The following is a 22,207-nucleotide window of genomic DNA, read 5'->3' on the forward strand; positions in this document are numbered from 1 at the left end:
CACCTTGACAAACACGGTGCCTCTCAGTAGTTTGAGGAGGAGCATGATTCCCATAGACATGGTGTAGACACCAGCGTAGTGGTGCATCAGAGGGTTATCTCGCATACTCTCGCTCACTACTGAACTGTTCCCCACCTGCACTGTGGTGTTCTGTTGAGCAAGAAGCCATAAGGCAATTATAGACACATAAAAGTGTACACAAAAGTTGTTTTGCATTAAATAGTAAACATGTTAAAAGGATGATACTCGGTAATGAAATTTTGTGTCCAGAATCTATTTATATAGTTATTAAATGAATCAATGGCCTACTTAGGGGTGCGTATTGCCAAAGACTCGTTTATACAATATTAATGTTAATGTGGATTCACAGTATGGCATATATTTATTGTCTTAACCTTTAAAGACGGCTTGAAAACTTGTAATAGCTTTTCTTCCCTATTGTTACGTAAATCCAAATGAAACAGCTTCTAGAACAAAAATAAAAAGTAGGGTGGCTCTTGGTTTTGCCCATCAGGAATTGACTGGAATCCTTGTTGTTTGCACATTGGTGTAGAGTTAATGTTAAAGATTACGAAGGCACATTAATTAAAAAAGATGTGCACCAATTAATCATTTACAGTAAACACTGCAATATTCAATGAAAAATAAGAATTGTCAATTGATATTTATTCATTACAGAAATACTGTGATGAATATGGCGCAAAGATCAAGCTTATTACACCTAACCAGTAAAAAACCAGAGCAGCTGTTCTCAATTTTTTTTTTAAATTATGTTTTAAATATTGATATTCAGTGCATGAGTTGTGATCAAAACAAATATAATTAGTCATTTGTGATTTGTCCTTTCCAAAGTTTGACACACTAACAGTAACAGCTCCAGAAAGAAAAGACACAAACCAGCGGTAAAGGTCACAAGCGCATCAAATATTTAAACACTTCTACTCTGGTCTCATGGAAATGAAGCCTTTCTGCAATTCCTTTGCTCCAAACTCCCCAGCGTCTCTTACCCCGCTGCCCTGTTTGATCCAGTAGCTGAGCCACCAGTTGCTGAAGGCTATGCTGCCCACATTGACAATAAAGAGGGCCAGGATGAAGAGGAAGACGAGCCACCCTCCTAAAGCCTGGATGTACACTTTGTACACTTCACAGGGCACTGAGCCTTTCCCTCTCTCTTCCACCTGCATCAGCTGACCTGAAAGAAAACCGACAGGAGTGAGGTAAATCATAAGGTCAAAAGGGTAAGCATGACACACCGGACGCGAATAGCGCGTCAAATTCGCGTCTAGTTTGACGCTTGACCACTTTGTGTTAATTCGCGTGTCAATGGCGAAATTGACACGCGTAAAAACAAAAGTTTATAGCGAAATTTACGCGCGTCAGAGGCGAAAGTTTCGAAACCCGTTGGCGGCCATCTTTTTAGATGTTTATCGAGCATTAGCATTAGCATTATTCGAGAGAGTCACCGCTCGTATATGCTCTGGAGAGCAGAAACAGCTGCGTAGGGGACATCGTCGCTGTACTCTGGTCCACCAGACCCTCCGGAGGGTTTCAGGAGTTTCACAATTTGCTCCAGGAGCCAGGTTTGGTGGACCTAACGGTGAGGACGCTGACGAGGACAGCGTACGCCGTATAAGGCCTCGGCCTCGAGTGGTCTTTGCCTGTCGAGCCCGCGCTCTACAGCCCGGCGCGAGGTTCACCCTCGCCCGCACCCACCTAATCTGTCATTTATTTTTGTTTTGATAATAAATGGAAAAGTGAAACCTTTCCTGTGATTTTTAAAAAAAGTTTTTATACACTAAATTGTGTTTGTTGTCTTTACATTAGAATAATAATGTTTCATATAATCTAGAATAGATATGGAATAAATAGCATTCAATACAAAATGAGTATCTCTCATATATTGAAATCGAGTTTTTATGTGAAAGATTTGCTTTGCACACCAAGCATTTTTGTCATATTACAAAATAATTTATTGAGGCCAAACATAAAATAACATTATAAACTGTCACTTCACCACGTGACAGCAGCAAGCAGGCTCCTGATTGGTTAACGCGGCGCGAATTGACGCAGAAGTTTAGATTTTTCAACTCGGGCGGCAGACGCGAATTCGCGTCAAACGCAAGAATGCACAAAAAGCACTACATAAAACATTCGCGTTTAACGCGCCAGACGCTCAATTCGCGCCATTCGCGCGAACTTGACGCGCGAATGAGGCGTATTCGCGTCTACCGCGCTCTACGCTTCATTCGCGCCGCAGGAATTCTTTACGCGCGTAACCCGTCTTTGCATTGACTTAACATTGAAATCACTCGCGCCTGACGCGCTATTCGCGTCCGGTGTGAACGCACCATAAACGCGAGGTCTGCAGTTACGTGAGGTTATGTAGAGCAGTGTTTCTCAACTGGTGGGTCGCAGAACAGTTTTGAGTGTCCGGTTCAAAGAAACAACAACAAACGTAATTCTATGTTTTTCTGATGCGAGACTTTTATTTTGAAAGACGTGCGTGAAAGCTGTTGACTCTTCTGTCAGACGCATTTAGGTAAAGAGTGGCTGATAAAAACGCGTTGTCCCGATTCAGTATCTGCGGTCAGATGAGTTGTTGTCAGGCTATATCTCAGTGGAATTATTTTAAATGGTTTTTTTTCTGAGGTGAGACTTTTTTTTCTAACAGGTTACAAAAATAACGTCCTGTCAGCTATTGTGCTCTTCAATTGCACGTGCAAATGTGGCGGCGCTCACTGCATATCACTTCATTATAAATAAAGTGCAAAAGAAATTACAAGCATGCAATGGCGTGGCTATGTTGTCAATTAGTAATGAAATTAGCAAAAAGTACCAATAAATTAGGTAACTGGTACTTTTGTGTTCGCTGGGAAGAATTTGCATGCAGGTATGATGTTCATTGTATTCATCAGGAGCAGTTTCCATGCGTTTCATTAACAGTTCATGTTAGTATTGTGTGATTACCATGGTAACTGTTGTTTATGTAACCCCAAAATGCCACTATTTTTACTTTTGTGCAATTTTGTATATTTGACTTTGGTGGCTCATACCAACTTACTAACTTTATTGTATTAACGAAGTAGTTTGGGACTGCCATTTTATTTTTTAGGAATAAAAAATTGGGTCGCAGCTTAATGACCATGGGAAAATGTTGGTCCCATGGCCAAACCTGTTGAGAATCACTGATGTAGCGCACAGTATAATTTACGGTTTAACATGCTCATACTTACCATCATCCTGATTGACTGTTTTTTCTTTTTTGACAGATCCTGCTTTTTTGCTCTCTAAGGGTTTCTTCAGGGAACTCCCAGATTTCTTATTCGGAACCTGAGATGACACAAAATAACAGATTCGAGACACGCAATGAGCAAGAACTGATGGTGCTGTTGAAAAAAAGCTGCGTAAACATTTAAAACTTCTCCTTTTCGAGTCATACGGGTTTGGAACGACATGAGGCACATGAGGGTGATGGTTTTTGGTGAACTGTCTCTGAACTATTTTACCATCTTCCACATTTCATCGGTTTTACATAAAACATGAACTTTAAGGGATAGTTCACCTAAAAATGATACTTCTGTCTGTATGACTTTCTTTACTTTGTGGATTACAAAAGACGACATTTTAATATTGTTTTAGATGTTTTGTCCATTTTATTAAATATACTGTATAAAGGCCCGATATACTTTAAGCGAAATCGAAGAACAAACTGCTGTGACGTAATTTCGAACAAAGTTCGTTTTGGGAGTTCATTTTGTTGTGTTTGTTTTGTTATTGAGAGGAAAGAGCGCAGCACATATTTACATATTCATCTAACCGTCGCTCTCAACAGTGTGGGCGGCGACGGATGTTCGCTAACAGTATTTCGCTGCTCACGTATTTCGAACTTCATTTTACCCCTAAGCAGAGATGGGGACTCGAGTTTGAGACTCGGACTCGAGTGCGACTTAAGTCGCACACACAGTGACTTCAGACTCGACTTGAGACTCGTCCTCGAAACACTTCAGACTCGACTCGGACTCGAGCTGCGGGACTCGTGAACAATGTTTATTTTTAGGAAACGTCTGATGAGCTCTCTGTTATTCCCCTCCCTCCGACCGACCCGTTACCTAAAACCTGCCTACATAACACGTACTACGTGCGCGTGGCCACACATGAGAGGACAACAAACAAACATGTCGACTGCACCGGCCGCTGCTGTGCCATTCATCGTAAGCTTTGGGTTTAAAAACTTCAAACAAGACGGGCCAAATAAAAGAAGCCTTTAATGCAAAATATGCGGTATCTGCGCGCGTGCACCTCATGGTGTTCCATGAGGGAGAGAGAGCGCGAGAGGTATGGGTGAACGAGAGAGAGAGAGAGAGACGTGCGAGAGGTAGTGCGGCGCGAATGCGCTACGGCGCTCTGCAATCAAATACGATTTTAAATAGGCTTAGTAAAAATAAAATAAAAAATCGAAAATCAATGTGTGGCGGTCAGCCAGTGCTGATATTGTGGCGGGCCGCCATAAATATATGAACGTATGAGGAACCATGTATTTCACATCATTTGGTTCCAATAGTGTTTTGCATTTAGCTACACTGTGATGTTTTCCACTATGTCAATTTTAGTGCTGTGAGGTAGGCTATAACATTTTCTATATTTGGTCTTATGGCTCCAGCTCCACAGAGCCAGCACAATAGGAGCCAAGGCCTTTCATTATAATTCAGCAACAGACATGAGAGTCCTTTTTCTTCAGAACCTCAATTTTTACAGATGCAGATATTAACTTAAAAGTACAGCATTCTTGGTGTTTTTGTCATGCCTTTTTACACTGATTATATATCTAAATCAAAGCTGATACTATATGCTAATAGATAAAGGAGTCATAATAACATTACATGCTTTGAATGCCTATATAGCTATGAAGTGTTCTAAGCAGCCTGGATGGGTCGCTGTACGTGATGCAACACTTATTATAACCACTTGAGACTTGACTTGGACTCTAGTTTTGAGACTTGACTTGGACTCTAGCTCAAAGACTTGAGACTTGACTTGGACTCTAGTTCAGAGACTTGAGACTTGACTTGGACTCTAGTTCAGAGACTTGAGACTTGACTTGGACTCTAGTTCAGAGACTTGAGACTTGACTTGGACTCTAGTTCAGAGACTTGAGACTTGACTTGGACTCTAGTTCAGAGACTCGTGAGCATCTCTGCCCCTAAGCGAAGAACGAAAAAGAACATTGCTGTGAGTATATGGGGTCCTTAAAGGGATAGTTCACTTTGAAATTAATTTTTGATATGTTTTAGCTTACCTCAAGGGCATCCAAGATGTAGGTGTCTTTGTTTCTGCAGTAGTTTCAATTTTGATATTTTTAGGTCAACCCGTTCTTGTCTGTCAGTCATATAATGCAGGTCTATGGTCACCACCTCAAAGAGCATGCACAGAGAAGTCCAAATTAAACATGATTTAATGACTCGTAAATGTAAGTACACATTGATGGCCTAAGACACGAAACGAGCAGTTTGTGTGAGAAAACGAACAGTATTTATATCGTTTTTACCTCTTGTAACGCACAGACCGAAGCGCCCGCGCCCTCAGATCACTTGGACGTGGCTGTGTTTACAAGAGGTAAAAACGATATAAATACTGTTCGTTTTCTCACACAAACCGCTCGTTTCGTGTCTTAGGCCATCAATGTGTACTTACATTTACGAGTCAGTAAATCATGTTTAATTTGGACTTCTCTGTGCATGCTCTTTGAGGTGGTGACCATAGACCTGCATTATATGACTGACAGACAAGAACGGGTTGACCTAAAAATATCAAAATTGAAACCAAAAATTAATTTCAAAGTGAACTATCCCTTTAAGGGACCTTAAAACTTCGAGCTCCAAAAATGACAAAGTGTGAAATGAATTTATCCAGAATCATCTGAAGCAGCATGATTGTTTTGTATAATAAACAGACTGAAATTTAAGCCTTTATTCCTTGAAACTCAAATCAACTATCATCAAACATTATTGGTTCTTGCACATCATGCGACAAAAGGTTCGTCACAACATGGGGGTGAGTAAATGATGATAACGTGTTAATTTTTGGCTGAAGACTTGTCTGACTAAAGAGATGCTGACCTCAATGATGTGTGTTTCCCCCAGTTGAAGGGTGTTAAACATGGCGGCGTAGTCTCCATTCACATTCATCAGGTCCTCATGGCTGCCTTGCTCTGTGATGCTGCCGTCACGCATGACGATCACGTCATCACAGTCCACCAGATACTGATAACAGAAACGCCCATTACCATAAGCTGTGATCGCGAATAATTAAGTGGCTTTCAAAGATCTCACATGACGAGGAATGACATTGTACCTGTAGCTGGTGAGTGACAAAGATGACGGTCTTGCCCCGCAGCTGCTTCTTAATGGCGTTGTTAAAGATGTGATTTCCGACATGAGCGTCCAGAGCACTTAAAGGGTCATCAAGAATATAAATGTCCCGGTTGCTGTATAAAGCTCGCGCCAGGCTTACCCGCTGACGCTGACCACCGCTCAGGTTGGCACCACGTTCACCAATCTGACAGAGGGAATCACACCACGTATAAAACATTGGCCCTGATTATAGGCTCATGTTAAATGAGAATTTAGTGTTTGTATCAAATTATTATTCTCTTTGTAGCTCAGGTCTAAGAGTGTCTCTGCTGATTAGTGATGCACCAATGTTTTTACTGAAACAACTGAAATTAAAGTTTTTAGCTAGCCGAAAACCGAAAGTTAAGTTTATTTAATAATCAATATTCATATATAAACATTTAAATTGCACATAAGGCAGTTTCTATATACATATTTTGATTGTATAATTATGTTTCTACTCCCATTCATTGTTGAAATAAATACAACAGTGGCTAGACAGATGTATTTAAATTGATTTATTTATTCAAATATACATTAAATAATAAAGACATCACTAACAGGTTAAATAAAAATATAATGAATATGTGATACAGTGCAAAAAATGCTCCTCTAAGAATTTTTTATTTCTAGCTGACGACATTCACTGGCTTTTCTGAGGCAAATGCAATGTTACATTTTATTGACATCTTTCCACAGTTGAAACACTGATTGAGCGTTACATGAGACATTTTAGTAAGTTGTACTCTTTCTTTCAACATACCTTATAATGTTCGTTCATGTTTTTGTGCTATAACTAGTGAAAAGGAAGAGATAATCAGTTCACATGTTGCTTGAACTGATGCGGCTACAGCGATCTCTTCACAGCACATTAAAGAGTAACAAAACTACATTTATTGTTTGAATTTTGTGATATTTAAAGAATTTGAAAGCTGAGACCGTTTCATATCAATAGTAGCAAAGCACGAAAGCTTAATGCAATTATTGAATGGGAGTTTTTGAGTATTCTAACTCAAATTTGGGTGCATCACTACTGTTGGTTATTCTGTAGGATGTGTTACCTCAGTCAGGTCAGAACAAGGGAGGATGGCCAAGTCTGGTCTCAAGCAGCAAGCACTCAGAACAGCCTGATACCTGCAGGAGACATGTCAAAGATACAGGACGATCAAATATGATCACGCTTTAAGGTAAAAAGTGCCATTACATCTATAATACGTAGACTATATTTCATCAGGAGGCGTGTGGAGGCTATTTAATGACAAAGAACAAGTGTTCAAGGTTGTCTGTGCTCATTTTATCTCTGTGCTGAGTCATGCACAGCCTTTACTGGCTTAGCCCTCTAGTCTACTTCATGCTGACTCAAACACATTATTCATTGCATTGCTGTAGTGCAGGCGTCTGGCAAACCAAAAAGTACTGACGTGTTTCGTTAAAAAAGGCCCCGATATACTATTACGAAATTGAAGAACAAACAGGTGTGGCATCATTTTAAAACCAAATCAGGCTAAAACGAAGTTTTGTTTCAAAACAGCTTGACAAAGCAGACTTTCCAGAAAAGTTTGCTTTGGGGGGTAAACGCCTTCGAAATACCAGTGGTCTGTGGGGATTACGTAAAAGGTGTGGCTCTGTGGCTCCGCCTTCTTTGACATGAAAATCTTCTCCGGTTCATTTCTTCTGCTTTATGCTTTCTTAACTGCCGTTTTCTCACAGCTGTCATTTTTGTTGTGTTCATTTTGTCATTAGGAGGAAAGCGCGCAGCACATATTTACATATTCATCCAAACGGCGTTCTCAGCGGTGTGGGCAGGGCCGGATTAAGAGTTCAGAGGCCCCTGGGCACAATGTCTTGTAGGTCCCCTCTTCGGCAGGCCAAATGTATATTTTGTCCAAGGACATTTTAATATGGCATTTACAGTTTTACTGACTTAAAAGGAACTTTGTTGTACTATGCTGGAGTAAAGTTCATAAATGGTCGTTCTTTCCCATAGGAATTTGAAAAACTATTGGGTGGACCTCTGTGCCTCTAGGGCGGTTCGAGGGAGCAAGAAACTTTTGTATATTTTAAGGTTAAATGCATCAATCTCGTGCTCTTCGAGAGATCAAAATTAAGAGCTTCAACCCATGACCTGCTCGTTGAACAAAGAAAAAGCATTGATTTGTACCAGGACATTAAAGCATCTTTTTAGTTATGAGAGTCTCAGTCTACATTACATTATCAATGGTGTTTTAGGATGCCAAACAATTATTATAATAATGTAATCAGTGTTAATTTCGTTGACGAAAATAACGACGAAAATTATTCGTCAACGACATTTTTTCACAGACGAAAACGAGACGATAACTAAATAAAACCTAGTTTTGAATGACAAAGACTATGACGAAAATCTATTGACATTTTCGTCAACGAATAAAAACTAGACGAAAATGTTAGATAGTGACGATTTGGGAAGCGATCCGTCAGAACTGATGTCCTGCGTGTGTGGTAGATGCGCACATTTGTAGGCTACTGTAACGTGATCTACCCCGCGGTCATAAAACGTTAAAAAATGTGAACGTCTGGGAGAATGAGTAGGGCAGACATATAGATCTCTGAATAAGAGTGACGATGCAAAAAAGAGCTCTATTCGGTGCGGTTTTCTGTGCGCACACACGACCGAAGCGTCCAGCCATAGACACAATACACCTACAGCGCGCGAGTAGGCTACTGAATTGAGCTCTCTTTCGTGTCTGAATGGAGAAATACACAACAGTATGTCTAAATGTCCTTTTTGGAGAGTATGTAACATTTAAAAGCATGTTACATACTCGCATGTTACATAAGCATGTAAACTATGCTGGTTATGTCTTAAACTGTGAGTGTGTCGGATGTGCATCAGTGCAATTGTATCCGCATGTCATTGGACATGATCCGACGTCTTAAAGTGACAGTGGCAATAAACCTAATGCAGTCCGTGTCCTTAATTTTGATCAAGCAACAAAAGAAAAAGAGAAAAGCATTCACTGTTTGTTAATAGCTTTAATAAGGATTAATTATATTTAATTCATACAAATAAATATGTCTGCTTGAAAGAATAAAGAATGATGTTTAAGTAGTTATAAGGAATGAATATATCATTCATTGTAAAGAAGACTGTGTTGTACTTTAGGAAAAGTGGTTTTATTTCATTTTAAGATATTTTTTAAGTAACAGCAGTTAAATCTGTATCTGTATTGCATGTTCAAACTTAAAAATCATTCATTTTAATAGGTTAATAGATGTTTTCTCCGGGAGTATATGGGTTTGGAAATTTTAGAGAAATTCTAAATTAACGCCTTACAATTGAACTAAACCCATTATATTTTAGTCGACTAAATCTACTGTAGATTTAGTCGACTAAAATGTTATTGTATTTCGTCGACTAAAACTAGACTAAAACTAAAACAATTCAGATGACTAAAATATGACTAAAACTAAATGGCATTTTAGTCAAAAGACTAAGACTAAAACTAAATCAAAATTTGCTGACAAAATTAACACTGAATGTAATAATGATTTATATAATTATTCCTATGACGTAAAATCCATATAGCCTATAATTGTACTATATAAATGAAAATTAATATTTTTTTATTTCAAAATTACACTATAACATAGGAAAATTAAAATACTTTTGTCCTAATTTCTTCACTTGCAAGAAATAAACCCTTGTGCTTTTATTTAGGAGAAAACACCAGGCTGATGGCGTCTGTGCAAAGTGCACACTCTTCTTTAAATCACCCAGCACAAATAGGATGCCTATTCTTAAAGTCTTGTGCTGTTTTATAAAGGCACAAAGCCATATCATGGTTTCGATTTTAGTTCTTTGGCAAAATATAACGCTAGAGACCTTTCTGTTAGGTTATACATTTTACATCTCATATGTGTTGGGAAAAGGGAGAAGAGAGAGTTCGGCAAAAGGCGGATTCGAACTTGGGTCGAGCGCATCAAAAGCTCTTTCACGCACTTCATGCTCTACGACCTACGCCACTGTAGCTATTTCGTGACAGGCGTCTTTTTGCTAAAAAGACAGGCACTTAGTGCAAATATACGCTCCGTTATCTAAAATGTAAAAAAAAAAAAAAATTCTTCCCCTCGCTTGGGCCCCAAGTGTGCATTTTAATCAGACCAGCCCTCGCGTAGAACGAAAAAGAACTGGTGCTCACCTCTCTTCCTCCATTTCCTTGCCAAACAGGATATTGTCACGGAAGGATGCATTGAGAATCCAGGCCTGTTGTGCCACATACGCGAAATCTCCATCAACAGCAACAGTCCCCTCTAAAAGAGTCATCTGGGATACACACACAACAGTGGATCTGAGGATTTCTAAACACATCTAATGGATCAATGAACGACAGCTGCCCTTTTTTACACTTTAAATCAGACAATAAACGCTCACCTGGCCGAGAATGGCAGAGATGAGAGATGTTTTGCCACTTCCCACACTGCCACACACACCGACCAGCTTCCCCTAAAGATTCAAACACAGGAATGATTATTAGCATGATTATTCCTTGTCATCTCGACCATTATAAAGCGACCAAATTAGCATTTAGAAAGGCAAAGACCTTTTGTATAGTGAGATCGATGCAGTGAAGAGTTCTTTGCAGCCGTTGGCTGATGGTCGGCACTTGAAGGGTGTGATCTTCAGGACTGGACGCCATGTCTCCAGACACATCATGCAACAGCTGGCCATGCGTTTCCTCTTCCAAAATCACGTGATGTTTCGGGTCGTCCCGCTGCCGACGCTTCTTGCGACACCCTCTCATTCCCAGGCCTATATAGGGTGTCCCACGGGGCGAAGGCTGGGCGCTGTGACCCCCCGTTTCCCAAGCCAAACTGGCACCAGTCATCTCTACTGCAACGGAGGGATTGCTTGGCTGCTCACGGATCATCTTGACCTCGGCCATCAGGAGCAAACTCTGGAGGAAAATGAAGAAACAAAGAGAAAACAGACTCAATTTATAACATTTACAGGTGCTAAATATAATACAGAACACAGAGCCTGTTTGTCTTTCTTGTTTCTTTTAAACTATTTCTCATCTACTCTCTAGTCCACTTGCACAGCCTCTTGATCAGAAGCCACTTTCAATCATGTTCTTACAATCTATTCCAAATCAAACTTTCAGGGAAAATGTTTCTTAAATAAAGACTGAAAGCTTAATGATGGTGACGTTGAAGTCAAGACTGTGGAATAATTTGTTTATTGACTAAATATCGCTTTTTACTTCTGGTGATTGTATTTAAGCTTCAAAATTATATTTGTGAAGATTACCATGATTGAACAAAACATGTAAGAAACATAAACGGTTGGTCAGAGAGCTTATTTTCTGCAATAATCCAAAAGCCAATGGAAAAATCCAGTGTGATGCTTTCCAGGTTGGCCTAAAAAAAATACATAATCACTGCAGTGCTCTATTGTTACGTGTTTGATTCCGGCACAAAAATCCAAACTAGTTGGAAGAGAGTCTTATCCAGATGCTAGACTTGTAGTCAAGACCGCCTAAACCGAGACCAAGACACTACTAAGACCAGAGGGTATCGAGACCGAGACCAAGACAGACCAAGTCGAGACCAAGACCAAGACAGACCAAGTCGAGACCAAGACCGGGTGACAGACTAGTGTTGTTGAAGCTAAGCAATAACTTGTAAGATTTTGTTTTGCATTGCCTGCCTATCTCTGCCGATTTCGAAGTCTCCAAATGAATCCATTCTGCAACTTTTAAATACATAATTATATTTTTAAAAACGAAATTATAAGCTTAAGTGCAGGATCCGAAAGTTGGTTGTTTTGTCATTGTCACACACACACACACACACACACCCCGTTGGCGTGCGCTCAAAGTCATCTGTCAGTTGTGCAGTTACCCAAAATCTCCTGAATGAAGTTAAAACCCATCATGTCACTGATATGTGTTTTACTAAATATTAATACATCAAAAACTGTACATGATATGTGTTTTTTAAATCAAGTGATCAAAGTGCTCATTGCCGCTGCGATCAGTGGCGCGGATACGGTGTTTCCTCGTGTGGCTCGCGCACACCGCACTGTCTTCACTCGGACGCGCGCTTCAATCCGTTGCGGATATCGTCGTGGATATTGTAGTGTTGTATTGCTAAATCCCCCGACCACTATGTCGGTCTGAGACAGCGAGACCTAGGCAAGACCGAGAGGTCCGAGACCAAGACAAGACCAAGACCAAAAACCCGTCAAGGCCGTGCCAAGACCGAGACCACATAAAAGTGGTCTCGAGACCAAGACCGGTCTCGAGACATACATCACTACCAGATGCATGAAGCTGAGATGTTCAACGAACACATGTTCAACAACTCTCATCAGGCTTTTTTGTAGTTTTTAAATTTGTTTACTCTTTGTTGTGTCCACTTTTATTTTATTACTCTAACAACTTCCTAAAATCACCGTTTTATGACTGTATCTCCAACACTTTTGATATGAAAGCTGTGCCGCAGATCATGACTTTATGTGATTTTTGTATTCTGACATTGAAATTATAAAGAGACAACAAATATATAATCTGCGTGATGAGGGTGAGCTGGGTGGCAACTGGAGCTTCTCAATGTGGCATTATTCTGACAAGAACAGCCCCATTCCCATCTTATTCAGCCAAATCCCCAAAATCATCTATTTGGACCAAATCAAACACACCTGAATGATACCACCTGCTCCAACACCTGGATTTACAGTGGGTGCCTTGATAACACTAGGCAAAACACACTAAAAGGACAGAGAAAATCTTGACAGAGGTGAAAGTAACTATTTGTAGAAAGAGGCACAGAAAGCTCACCTTGAACCTATCGATGGCGACAGATGCCTCCGAGAGAGATTTGACAGAAAATGGGGTGACCTTCAGTGCAAAGGTCATGGAATTGAAAACAGTGACGACAGTAAATGCCTAGACATAAAAAAGAAGAAGAAGTAAAGAGTCAATGCATGAGTTCATTAATACTCTGGTAATGATTAAACTTCAAAACAAGGAATGTAACCCTACCTGTGCAGCGGTAAGGTCATAGCCTAGCAACATGTGGGTGGAGAATGTCGCCACACTGGCAATCACAACGACGATAGGTGCCACGCCAACTGTGATGCTCTGAAAATATCCTGTTTTTTCCAAGATCTGACGCTCCTCCTCTCTAATTCCTGTTTGATGGTGCGCAATGATTAGCGAAAATGTATGCATAGAAATACAGTGGTTTATTATCGTTAACTAAAACAAAACCATACTTGAAATAAAATAAACATTAACTGAAATAAAATATACAAAAATGTGTGTACATTTCTCATTTTTGTTTAGTTTAACTTGAAGTACTAAAATAACTAAAACTACAATTTTATAAAAACTGCATAGACATAAAACTAATAAAAATGTCTAAAACTTAAATTAAAATGTAAACAAAAAAAATCTAATTAAAAAATACTAACAAAAACTATAATAGTATATCAATGATACAAATAACATATCAAAATAACACTAAGCCAAACACAAGTAAAAAAAAATATATATATATATATATATCAATCAATGATACTAAAATATATAGACATTTTAAAAATGACAAAACCACAGGATAATTACTAGAATTAAAAGAGAAAATATTAAAACAAATCTAATTCAAAATCTACAAAAGAACTATAATGGTATATCAATGATATTAAATGTAACACTAAGCCAAAAAAAAAAAAAAAAAAACTTACTTCGTACAGCTTGTGAGAACGCCTTAACCCAGGCATACATCTTAATGAACTTGATGTAGTTCAGGATCTCATTCATCTTTTGAACACGCTGGTCAGTCACGGCTACTCCCTTCCTCCTGAAGTATGCCGTCAGCCTGGAGCTAAACATCTACCGGCACAGGAAAAACAGTGGCATTACAACGCTAACTCCCAGTGGTAAAAACAAGACAAAGCAGGAACCGAAAACCTCACCATGGTCGGGTAGAAGAGGATGAAAACGGCAGACCCCAGCAGAGAAGTCGGCCCCAATACAGATAGGTTGTATCCCATTCCCAGCACGGCCACCAGGGGGCCTCCAGCCAACAGGCTGCCCACCACAGCGGCTTCAAACATGCGCTGCCCATCACTCGAGCACATATTGATCAACTAAAGAGAAAAGCAACACGCACATTGGCAAGATGTGCGACGCATACCACCGTAAAATATATTTGCGGGCATCACCTTCTTTTTCTTTCACTCTTCATCTCTTCACCATTCAACACCCTAGGATATCTGCTCCTAACCTTCCTTAATGTCCAATTCATTAATGCGAAAAACTCCTCGTCTGTCCCTCAACACCGTACCTGTCCCATGCTCTTCTCCCGAAGGCTGCGCAGACGCAGTATCTTGTGGAAGGCCATGGTCAGGACGGCTCCACGCAGACGGGTGCCGGTGCGGTAGTTCAGCCCCCAGGTGAGGGCGAGGGACCAGGAGCGAATCAGCTCGGTGGCCAAGAGGCCCAACACCAACAGCAGGCCGTAGGGCAGGTCGGGTTCGCTCTTCTGCGTGTACTCCAGTAACCGCCTCACCACAAACGCCTGGGGAGAGGGAGGACGAGCAAGGGGGCGACAGGACACAGCAGGCGTGACTGAGGATACAAACATACGATTGCACCACACCACTGCGATGATTACAGTTCAACAACATTTGATGACCTTCCTCATCATAAAACATCTGGCATTACTACGTCATTCGGCAGAAAAAGGTGATCATTGTATGCTACGTGTGGGACGTCATCATAATCACTGGAGCAACTTGTACTGAGAGACAATGTCAAGCCTGTGTTCTAATAGTTTACCTTATTTGGCCCTTTTCTCTAGCCTTTGGAAAAGAACAAGAGAGACAATGACAGTACCATTTGTGTGATACATTGTACTTTAGCAAAGTGAATCATGGACATAATGCCCCTTGTTTGTGGATTCAAAGACTTTTTACCTACAGTCACATCAGGTTGGGGGTACAGGATGGAGACGTACTTTTGTTTTAACACCTGAAAATTAATATCAATTATATCAATCATTAGTAGCAGAGTGTGCGGAAGCACAAAACACAGAAAACTTTTAACAGCTGACACAGTTCACACACACAGTCGCACACACACACATCGTTCTCAAATATCATGCACATACGCAGTCAAGGATATGCACACATAAACTGGGAATACGGGCAAACCCATGTGGTTCAACACAGCTGCTTGCTTTTATTAATGAAACCTTGAATATTTAACCTTGAAAGTTGAAACATTCAGCAGTTAAAGATTTACAAAGATGTCTGAGCAAAAAACAACAACAAAAAAAACATGGATCAGGCAAATCAATACTTGTGAGAGGAAAAAACAAAAGACATTGTTTCATTAAAGTATGATTTCAGATATAATGTCAAAAGAAAAAGCACATCTAGTTCTTTGAGAGTCCATTTGCGAGTTGTCATCACTTAAAAGCTTAATCGAGGTTAGTGGGGCAGCGATCCCTCCCTGAATGACGTACATCTTACGAGACCCATTTACACCACATAGTTGCCCAAAAAGGTGTCCATGAAATTGGTCAAAAATCCAGCAACATATTGAGGACAAAAGGTGTGGGTCTGAAAACTGCCTGTATGCCCATGGATCTCTCAAAGTTGAGAGCGTTTCAGTCCAAAACAAGAAACCCCAGCAATATAAAAAAAAAAACCCCACAAGTCCGTTTTCCATTGAGCAAAGGAGCTGGCATATGGGACAGATATCTGGAGAAGTCTGAATCAATTGTCCATTGGCACAAAATCCTGCCCACATTCGTCATCGGACATACATTGCACAGTTTGACAACCAGTTACCCAACCTTAGACACATTTGCTTGCTGAATCATTTCAAAACACATGAGATGCGAATAATTACAGAGATCAAATAAGAGAGGGGAAACGGAAAGAAAGAGAGAGAAGGGCAGCAAACAGCATTAACTCTTGATCCAGCCCTGCATAAGAAACATGCCCTTACCTCCCAGGAATCCTCACCGGCTCTGCCTGCCGTATGCTCTCCCCGCAGGTTAAATGGACACCCTGTGGAGTCTAAAGAATAGCCTCTGTCACATGTCACACACATGGGGACCCAGCGACCTCTGACCCCTAACTCCAATCTGAACCCCCACCCACTCCCATAGACACCCACCTTCCTTTACAAACCACCCCTGACCTCAGTCATCAGAGCAAGGACAGGTATCTCTTCAAGGAGATGTTCTACGGGGAGTTGCTAAATATAGACAACAGGGAGAAAAAGTCAGTTGATGATTAAACAGATTGAAATCCAAGCATTTTGAGAAGCCCGATTTTCTCCAAAAGATTGAAGGAGACAGAGCCTTGCTGTGTCGCCCTTGGTGGGACAGTGACAGAAGCTCTCCTTGAAGAATATGTTAGCCTATCCTCCTGTCCTAAGGAGATTCCTCTCTAGACTACGCTCGTGCTACATGCAATGCCCCTAAACTTAAGTTACACCCCAAATCTATCATTTCATAGCGGGCCATAAGAACAGATACTTTCCTTATTATCTACCCGATGATAACACCACATATATAAAACACCTGGTACCTGGAAGGCAACAGACAAACAGAAACTTTCACAGGCATAGAGCAGCAGTTTGTTTTAACAGGTGTAATCCAATTTTGGAACTGAAACTCTTGGAACTGTAAGTGATGACTAAGCTTTGAGTCATTTATCTTTAACTTTCTTAAAAGTACAGGAAGGTTAAGATTAATATCATTTGGCCTTAGCTATTAGACTTGATTAAAGGTGAAGTGTGTCACTTCTACACAACTGGCAGCACCAAGCAGAACTGAAAAATGCTTTAGTCCCGCCTCTAACCTAAACCAAAAAGTGCATTAATGCCCACCCACTTGTTCAGCAGTGTTTGTTCCGGAAGTATTTTTCCCATAGGGATTTTTAAAAACGTTTTTGTTAAAGAGTTATACGCCATGACCCGAAACAACCAGATATGAGATGATACACAACAGTACAAAGGTACTGTAAATTTTAAAGCTTTAGTAAGGGAAAGAGCTAAAATCCCATGAAGCACTGCGAATGACAATCAAATTTAAAATGAATAATTTCAAGTTATTGATTATATCTAGAGAAACTCTATATTTTAAGTTATATACTTTGGACAGCATAGCGAGATCGACTCGATTACATCATTTGACGTGTTTCATGGGAGTGGGCATTCCCTGCAAGAGGTTTAGGCGCAATTTGCTCACTGAAACTCTCTGATTGGTGGAATGTTCTGTACAGCATCATGGGTAATGTAGTTTTTCACCACAAATTAAGATGTCAAACACAATTTTTATTTAAAAATTAGTTGAAATAATGCGAACGGATGGCTAAAAAGCAGATACAATCAGAGCTCACAGTAGGTCTGTCTTTAAAGGTTTATAAGTTATCGTTTCTACCGACTGTTGAACTCTATTGGATGAGATAATGCCGTTATGTCCGGCTGGGCTGCTCAAAAAGATTTGCAGGTCCATTTGGTGCCGTTAGTGGCGTAGAAATGACATACTTGAATAATATTACACCGTAACATCTCAATTATTAAAGTTTTATGACGAGAAAGTCTAACTATTTGGCAAAAAGGAGCGGAAAAGTTGTAATACTCTTTTGGTGTTGGCACAAGTCATCACTTTATAAATAGCACTAATTGTCGAATGAACTGATAAAATGGTTTTAGGAGCCACACTGGAAACATCACAGATGTCAAGCAGATCAGTTCTGATGCCCAGTGACAATGTAACACAGTAACACCTTCAATTCCCCATCTGAACACTCACCTGAGCATTTGAGGGGGGCAGGTATTTGATAGGTGGATCTACAAAGCTAATAATACACAGATAGACAGATGGAGAAAGATAGAGCAAGAGTTGGAGAGATAGACAGAGGGAGAAGAAGAAAAGACACCAGAAAGACACAACAGAGCTTAGATGGTGTTACTTACTGGGCCACTGAAGCCTGCGAGTTGGGTAACCATAAGGCAGAGGATGGACAGCAGCAGACGCGTGCGGCAAAAATGCCAGACCACACGACGAAGAGACGCCCCCTCCCCTCGTGTCCTGATTTCTTCATCCCACAACCCGGCCAGCCTGTGGAAATGAAGGGGTTCATATGTAAAGCATCTACCAATGACATCAGGCCTGGCTCCAGGTCCATTTAGCACTAACAAAAGTGCCAAGAAGTACCACTGCAAAACCATTTGATTTGAGAGTTTCAAGTTGAAGACGTCAATAAAAAAAAGTTCATAAACAATGTTACATAACGTTACATTTACCTCAGGAAAAGCTCATTAGTCAATTAAATAAAATAACTCTAGAGAGGAGCATTTTGCTAAATAAATGCACTACGTTACATATTCATTATATTTTTACTTAACTTGTCGGTGGTGTCTTGATTATTGAATGTTTATTTGAATGAATCTGTCACGAAAACAAGTTTCTATGACAGTCACAATTTAGATATCTAGTTCAGTCATGAAACTTTAGATGGCGCAGGCTGATGGGTCCTTTACTTGCAATCTGCCAGCAATCACACTATTACCACACGACACAAGCTGTGTAGCCGTTGCTGATTCTGCAGCACATGAGATTGCTTGCTCAACTTAAAATAGTCTGGTTCAGTGTTCGCTGTAGGCATGTTCCTACATCAGAGTTCCTCTGAAACCCTCCACCTCCCCCAGCTCCACCTGCCTAAATCTGCTACGGGATCTATGGATGTCTATTCATGCAACAGCAGCAAATATTGCATGAACACAGCAGTCTCTACATCTAGAAGCAGTAGCGAGTTCATACTTGCATGCGTAACACATCTAGTCTGCCCAGACCAAATACATTACCACTGCCGTGCTCATTAAAATGTCAAAATTACTTGAGAGTTTCCATGTCTGAAATGTTTATATTTCAACAAGTAGAATCTTAATTATGTCAATAAACATACAAAAAAATCCTAATTGTTATTTGAAATTTAAATGTTTGTTTACAGCTCACAAGTGAATACATAGCAACTGAACTTAAATATTAGGAATATGTTGTTCATTTTATAGTATAGTATACAGCTGTATAGTTTACAGCTTTAGCTGAGAGAGATTTTTGTTGTTGACTGTACCTGATATTGAATCAAATACCCAGCCCTACTGTATCTATGGTATTGGTACCATGGTATAACCACTTTGGTACCACCATAGTACTATATGAGGAGGCTGCCCCTGCTAGGCCTGAATATATATATATATTTGTATGAATATACATATATTTTAGTTGGATGAGTGCTTTGATAGGACATATCAGTACTCACCTGCGACGATTGGTCTCACAACTCTCGAACTGGGACACAGCCCATATATCCTCCAGAAACAGTTGACCCTTCTTATGGGCCAGCATAGCCAACGAGGTCAACCAATTAAATGTCATAAAAGAGAAGAGGCCGGCGTTGTCCACTGGATGTTGATACCTGTGATGACAATGAGAAACAGACAAGAGACATGGATCAGTCCCTAATCTGCACTTCTTTTTATTACCAATTTTATTAGGGCCACCCAGTGTGAGTCCTATGTGCCTTTCTCAGGGACACAGTGTATATACAGTATACACAATCTATTCTCGTGAAACTGTATTTGAACTTAATCACTGCACCGTGACATTTTAATAGAGTTTTTTACCCTAATGCTGCTTTTGTTTAAATTCAGCAAAGAAGTCTATACTGTGCTCTCTCATCTTCTGTGTTTGTCTTATTTTGGAGCATGAATCCATGTAACTTGCATCAAACCTCAATGGTGATTTGCACTCAAGAATCAAAAAGTTAATTTTCTATTTCTATTTCTTTTACAGTTGTTCAGTTCAGTTGTTTTTGCCCTCATATTCGCCTTTGGCTAAGCCACACCCTAGAATGTAGATTGACCAATCACAGCGCAGTGTTATTATATAACCGTGAGACCGACGGTTATAGTTGAACACCGTCATTAGAACTCTATAACCGCCAAAACCGTGTTATTAAAATATCTTGCAGCAGATAAGGTTATATAGGCTACTAATATCAGTGTTGGGGAGTAATGGAATACATGTACCGTTGTTACGTATTCAGAATACAAATTATGAGTAGCCTACCTGTAGTCTCCACAGTACATAAAATATTCATTTTATTTTATTTTTCGTGTTCGCATTTATGAGGAAAAAACAATGTTACGGACGTGACCGCTCTGAAAGCATTAAAACTTTTCACAGAGACATCAAACAGAAAGCACAAAACCTTTCTTTAAAGGGTCACTTCACCCATTTCAACATTAATCTTTATTGAAAGTGGGTCATATATGTAGTCGAAATGTAAAATAAATTTTGAATTTGGTGCCCTCTTGACCGAGAAAAGACAGAAAATAACTTTTGGGCGCATTTGTATGTAAGACAACAACTCCCACAATGCACCACATTGCACAGCTCCGCAAGCCACTTCGTTTTGTATTAATTGTATTTTAATTTTAATCAATGTTTCATCAACCAATTGCCTGGATTTAATAAATAAGAAGTAAATATAGCAGACGATAGATAATCACGAAACAGAGGCGCCGGCGCGTGAACTGGAGCTCGTCTCATAAATGAACCGAAACTCAGCATATAAGGTAGCCTACTTGCCTCACAGTCACAGACATGTCTACTTTTAAACAGAACAATTCAAAACGAAAGAAAACAGACTACAGACTGCTCTCTGCTTATGTAATCCTTATGAAATGTGCATTTCTCTCTGGCGCGTTCACTACTGAAGATCGCGAGTCAGCATCGTCAACTTTGGCCGACACTGACAAAGAAAACACTTGTTTATTAATAAACAATTAAAATATCTCCTTGCTATATTTTACATATTCATAATCATTACTTTTGCCGGTTCTTTGTGACAGCTTTTAGGTGCTTTATTGGCAGCGCCACCCTCACATGTTACATGAACGCGTCACCACCGCACATAGGCAGAATAGGCCTGTTTTTTGTTTTTTTGTGTTAAGGATTTGTTTACCGTGTGTGATTCATTTAATGGAAAACACATTCACTGCTAGTTGTTTTGCTGTTAATTTTAAATAAACGTAGAACAAGTAGCTAATCAGTGTCTGCTCGTTTATTCAAACTAAGTTGTCCTATAACAGACAAACGTTACCTCTGAGTGCAGGTGAGGACATATTCGAACTGATTTCGGTACGATTGGAGCTTGAATCGGTGGAGAAACAGATCCGTGGTCTGCTAGAGAGGCAAGCCGAGCTGCGGGATCGGCGATCAGCGCTTGAAACGTCACGCGCCGATGCACACAACTCAGTGGTTAGTAACTTTTTGACTCCGACTTCGTCTACTCCGTGCGTTTCTCTGCCCAGGAGGACGCGATCATCTCTGGCATCATTCACTCCGGCACCAACCCAACACCATGGACCCTGGGTGATCCCACAGCGGAAGACACGAGCCAGGACCAGAGCAAGAACCTCTCCGCCCCTCCCGGTCTTCGAGATCTCCACCCGGAACCGCTTCTCCCCTCTTCGCGAGTCGGAACGCGACGACGCCGTGATCATCGGCACTTCCATGGTTCGTCATGTCCGTGCTACCTCAGGTAAGGGTAAGGTGCGCACTCACTGCCTTCCTGGTGCTCGTGTTCTTGATGTCGCCGCACAGGTTCCCGAGATCCTGAACGGTGAAGAGCGCGTCGGAGCTGTGGTGCTTCACGCTGGAACAAACGATATCAGGCTGCGGCAGACGGAGGTTCTGAAGAAGGACTACAGGAGCCTGATCGAGACGGTACGCAGCACAGCGCC

At 40.5% G+C, this 22,207-nt stretch overlaps 1 protein-coding gene across 2 annotated transcripts in view; it reads right to left on the reverse strand.

Moving 5' to 3' along the window:
* Positions 1–22,207, reverse strand: part of abcc5 (ATP-binding cassette, sub-family C (CFTR/MRP), member 5) — a 102,218-nt gene that overhangs the window by 12,261 nt on the left and 67,750 nt on the right. Inside the window, exons 4-19 of one of the 2 annotated variants that reach the window (XM_056234163.1) lie at positions 19,720–19,875; positions 18,371–18,515; positions 14,721–14,954; positions 14,350–14,523; positions 14,119–14,266; positions 13,415–13,563; positions 13,211–13,318; positions 10,973–11,326; positions 10,804–10,875; positions 10,571–10,695; positions 7,451–7,523; positions 6,352–6,555; positions 6,117–6,260; positions 3,234–3,330; positions 1,008–1,192; positions 4–150 (exon numbers count right to left, since the gene is read on the reverse strand). In XM_056234163.1, the coding sequence (XP_056090138.1) occupies positions 4–150; positions 1,008–1,192; positions 3,234–3,330; positions 6,117–6,260; positions 6,352–6,555; positions 7,451–7,523; positions 10,571–10,695; positions 10,804–10,875; positions 10,973–11,326; positions 13,211–13,318; positions 13,415–13,563; positions 14,119–14,266; positions 14,350–14,523; positions 14,721–14,954; positions 18,371–18,515; positions 19,720–19,875 (2,515 nt within the window). The remainder of the gene's footprint in view (positions 1–3; positions 151–1,007; positions 1,193–3,233; positions 3,331–6,116; positions 6,261–6,351; positions 6,556–7,450; positions 7,524–10,570; positions 10,696–10,803; positions 10,876–10,972; positions 11,327–13,210; positions 13,319–13,414; positions 13,564–14,118; positions 14,267–14,349; positions 14,524–14,720; positions 14,955–18,370; positions 18,516–19,719; positions 19,876–22,207) is intronic. The other variant, XM_056234164.1, reaches the window with a different exon arrangement.

Source organism: Rhinichthys klamathensis, unplaced genomic scaffold (assembly GCF_029890125.1).
Source record: "Rhinichthys klamathensis goyatoka isolate OS25496 unplaced genomic scaffold, OSU_Roscu_1.1 h1tg000391l_1, whole genome shotgun sequence".
Lineage (NCBI taxonomy): Eukaryota > Metazoa > Chordata > Actinopteri > Cypriniformes > Leuciscidae > Rhinichthys > Rhinichthys klamathensis.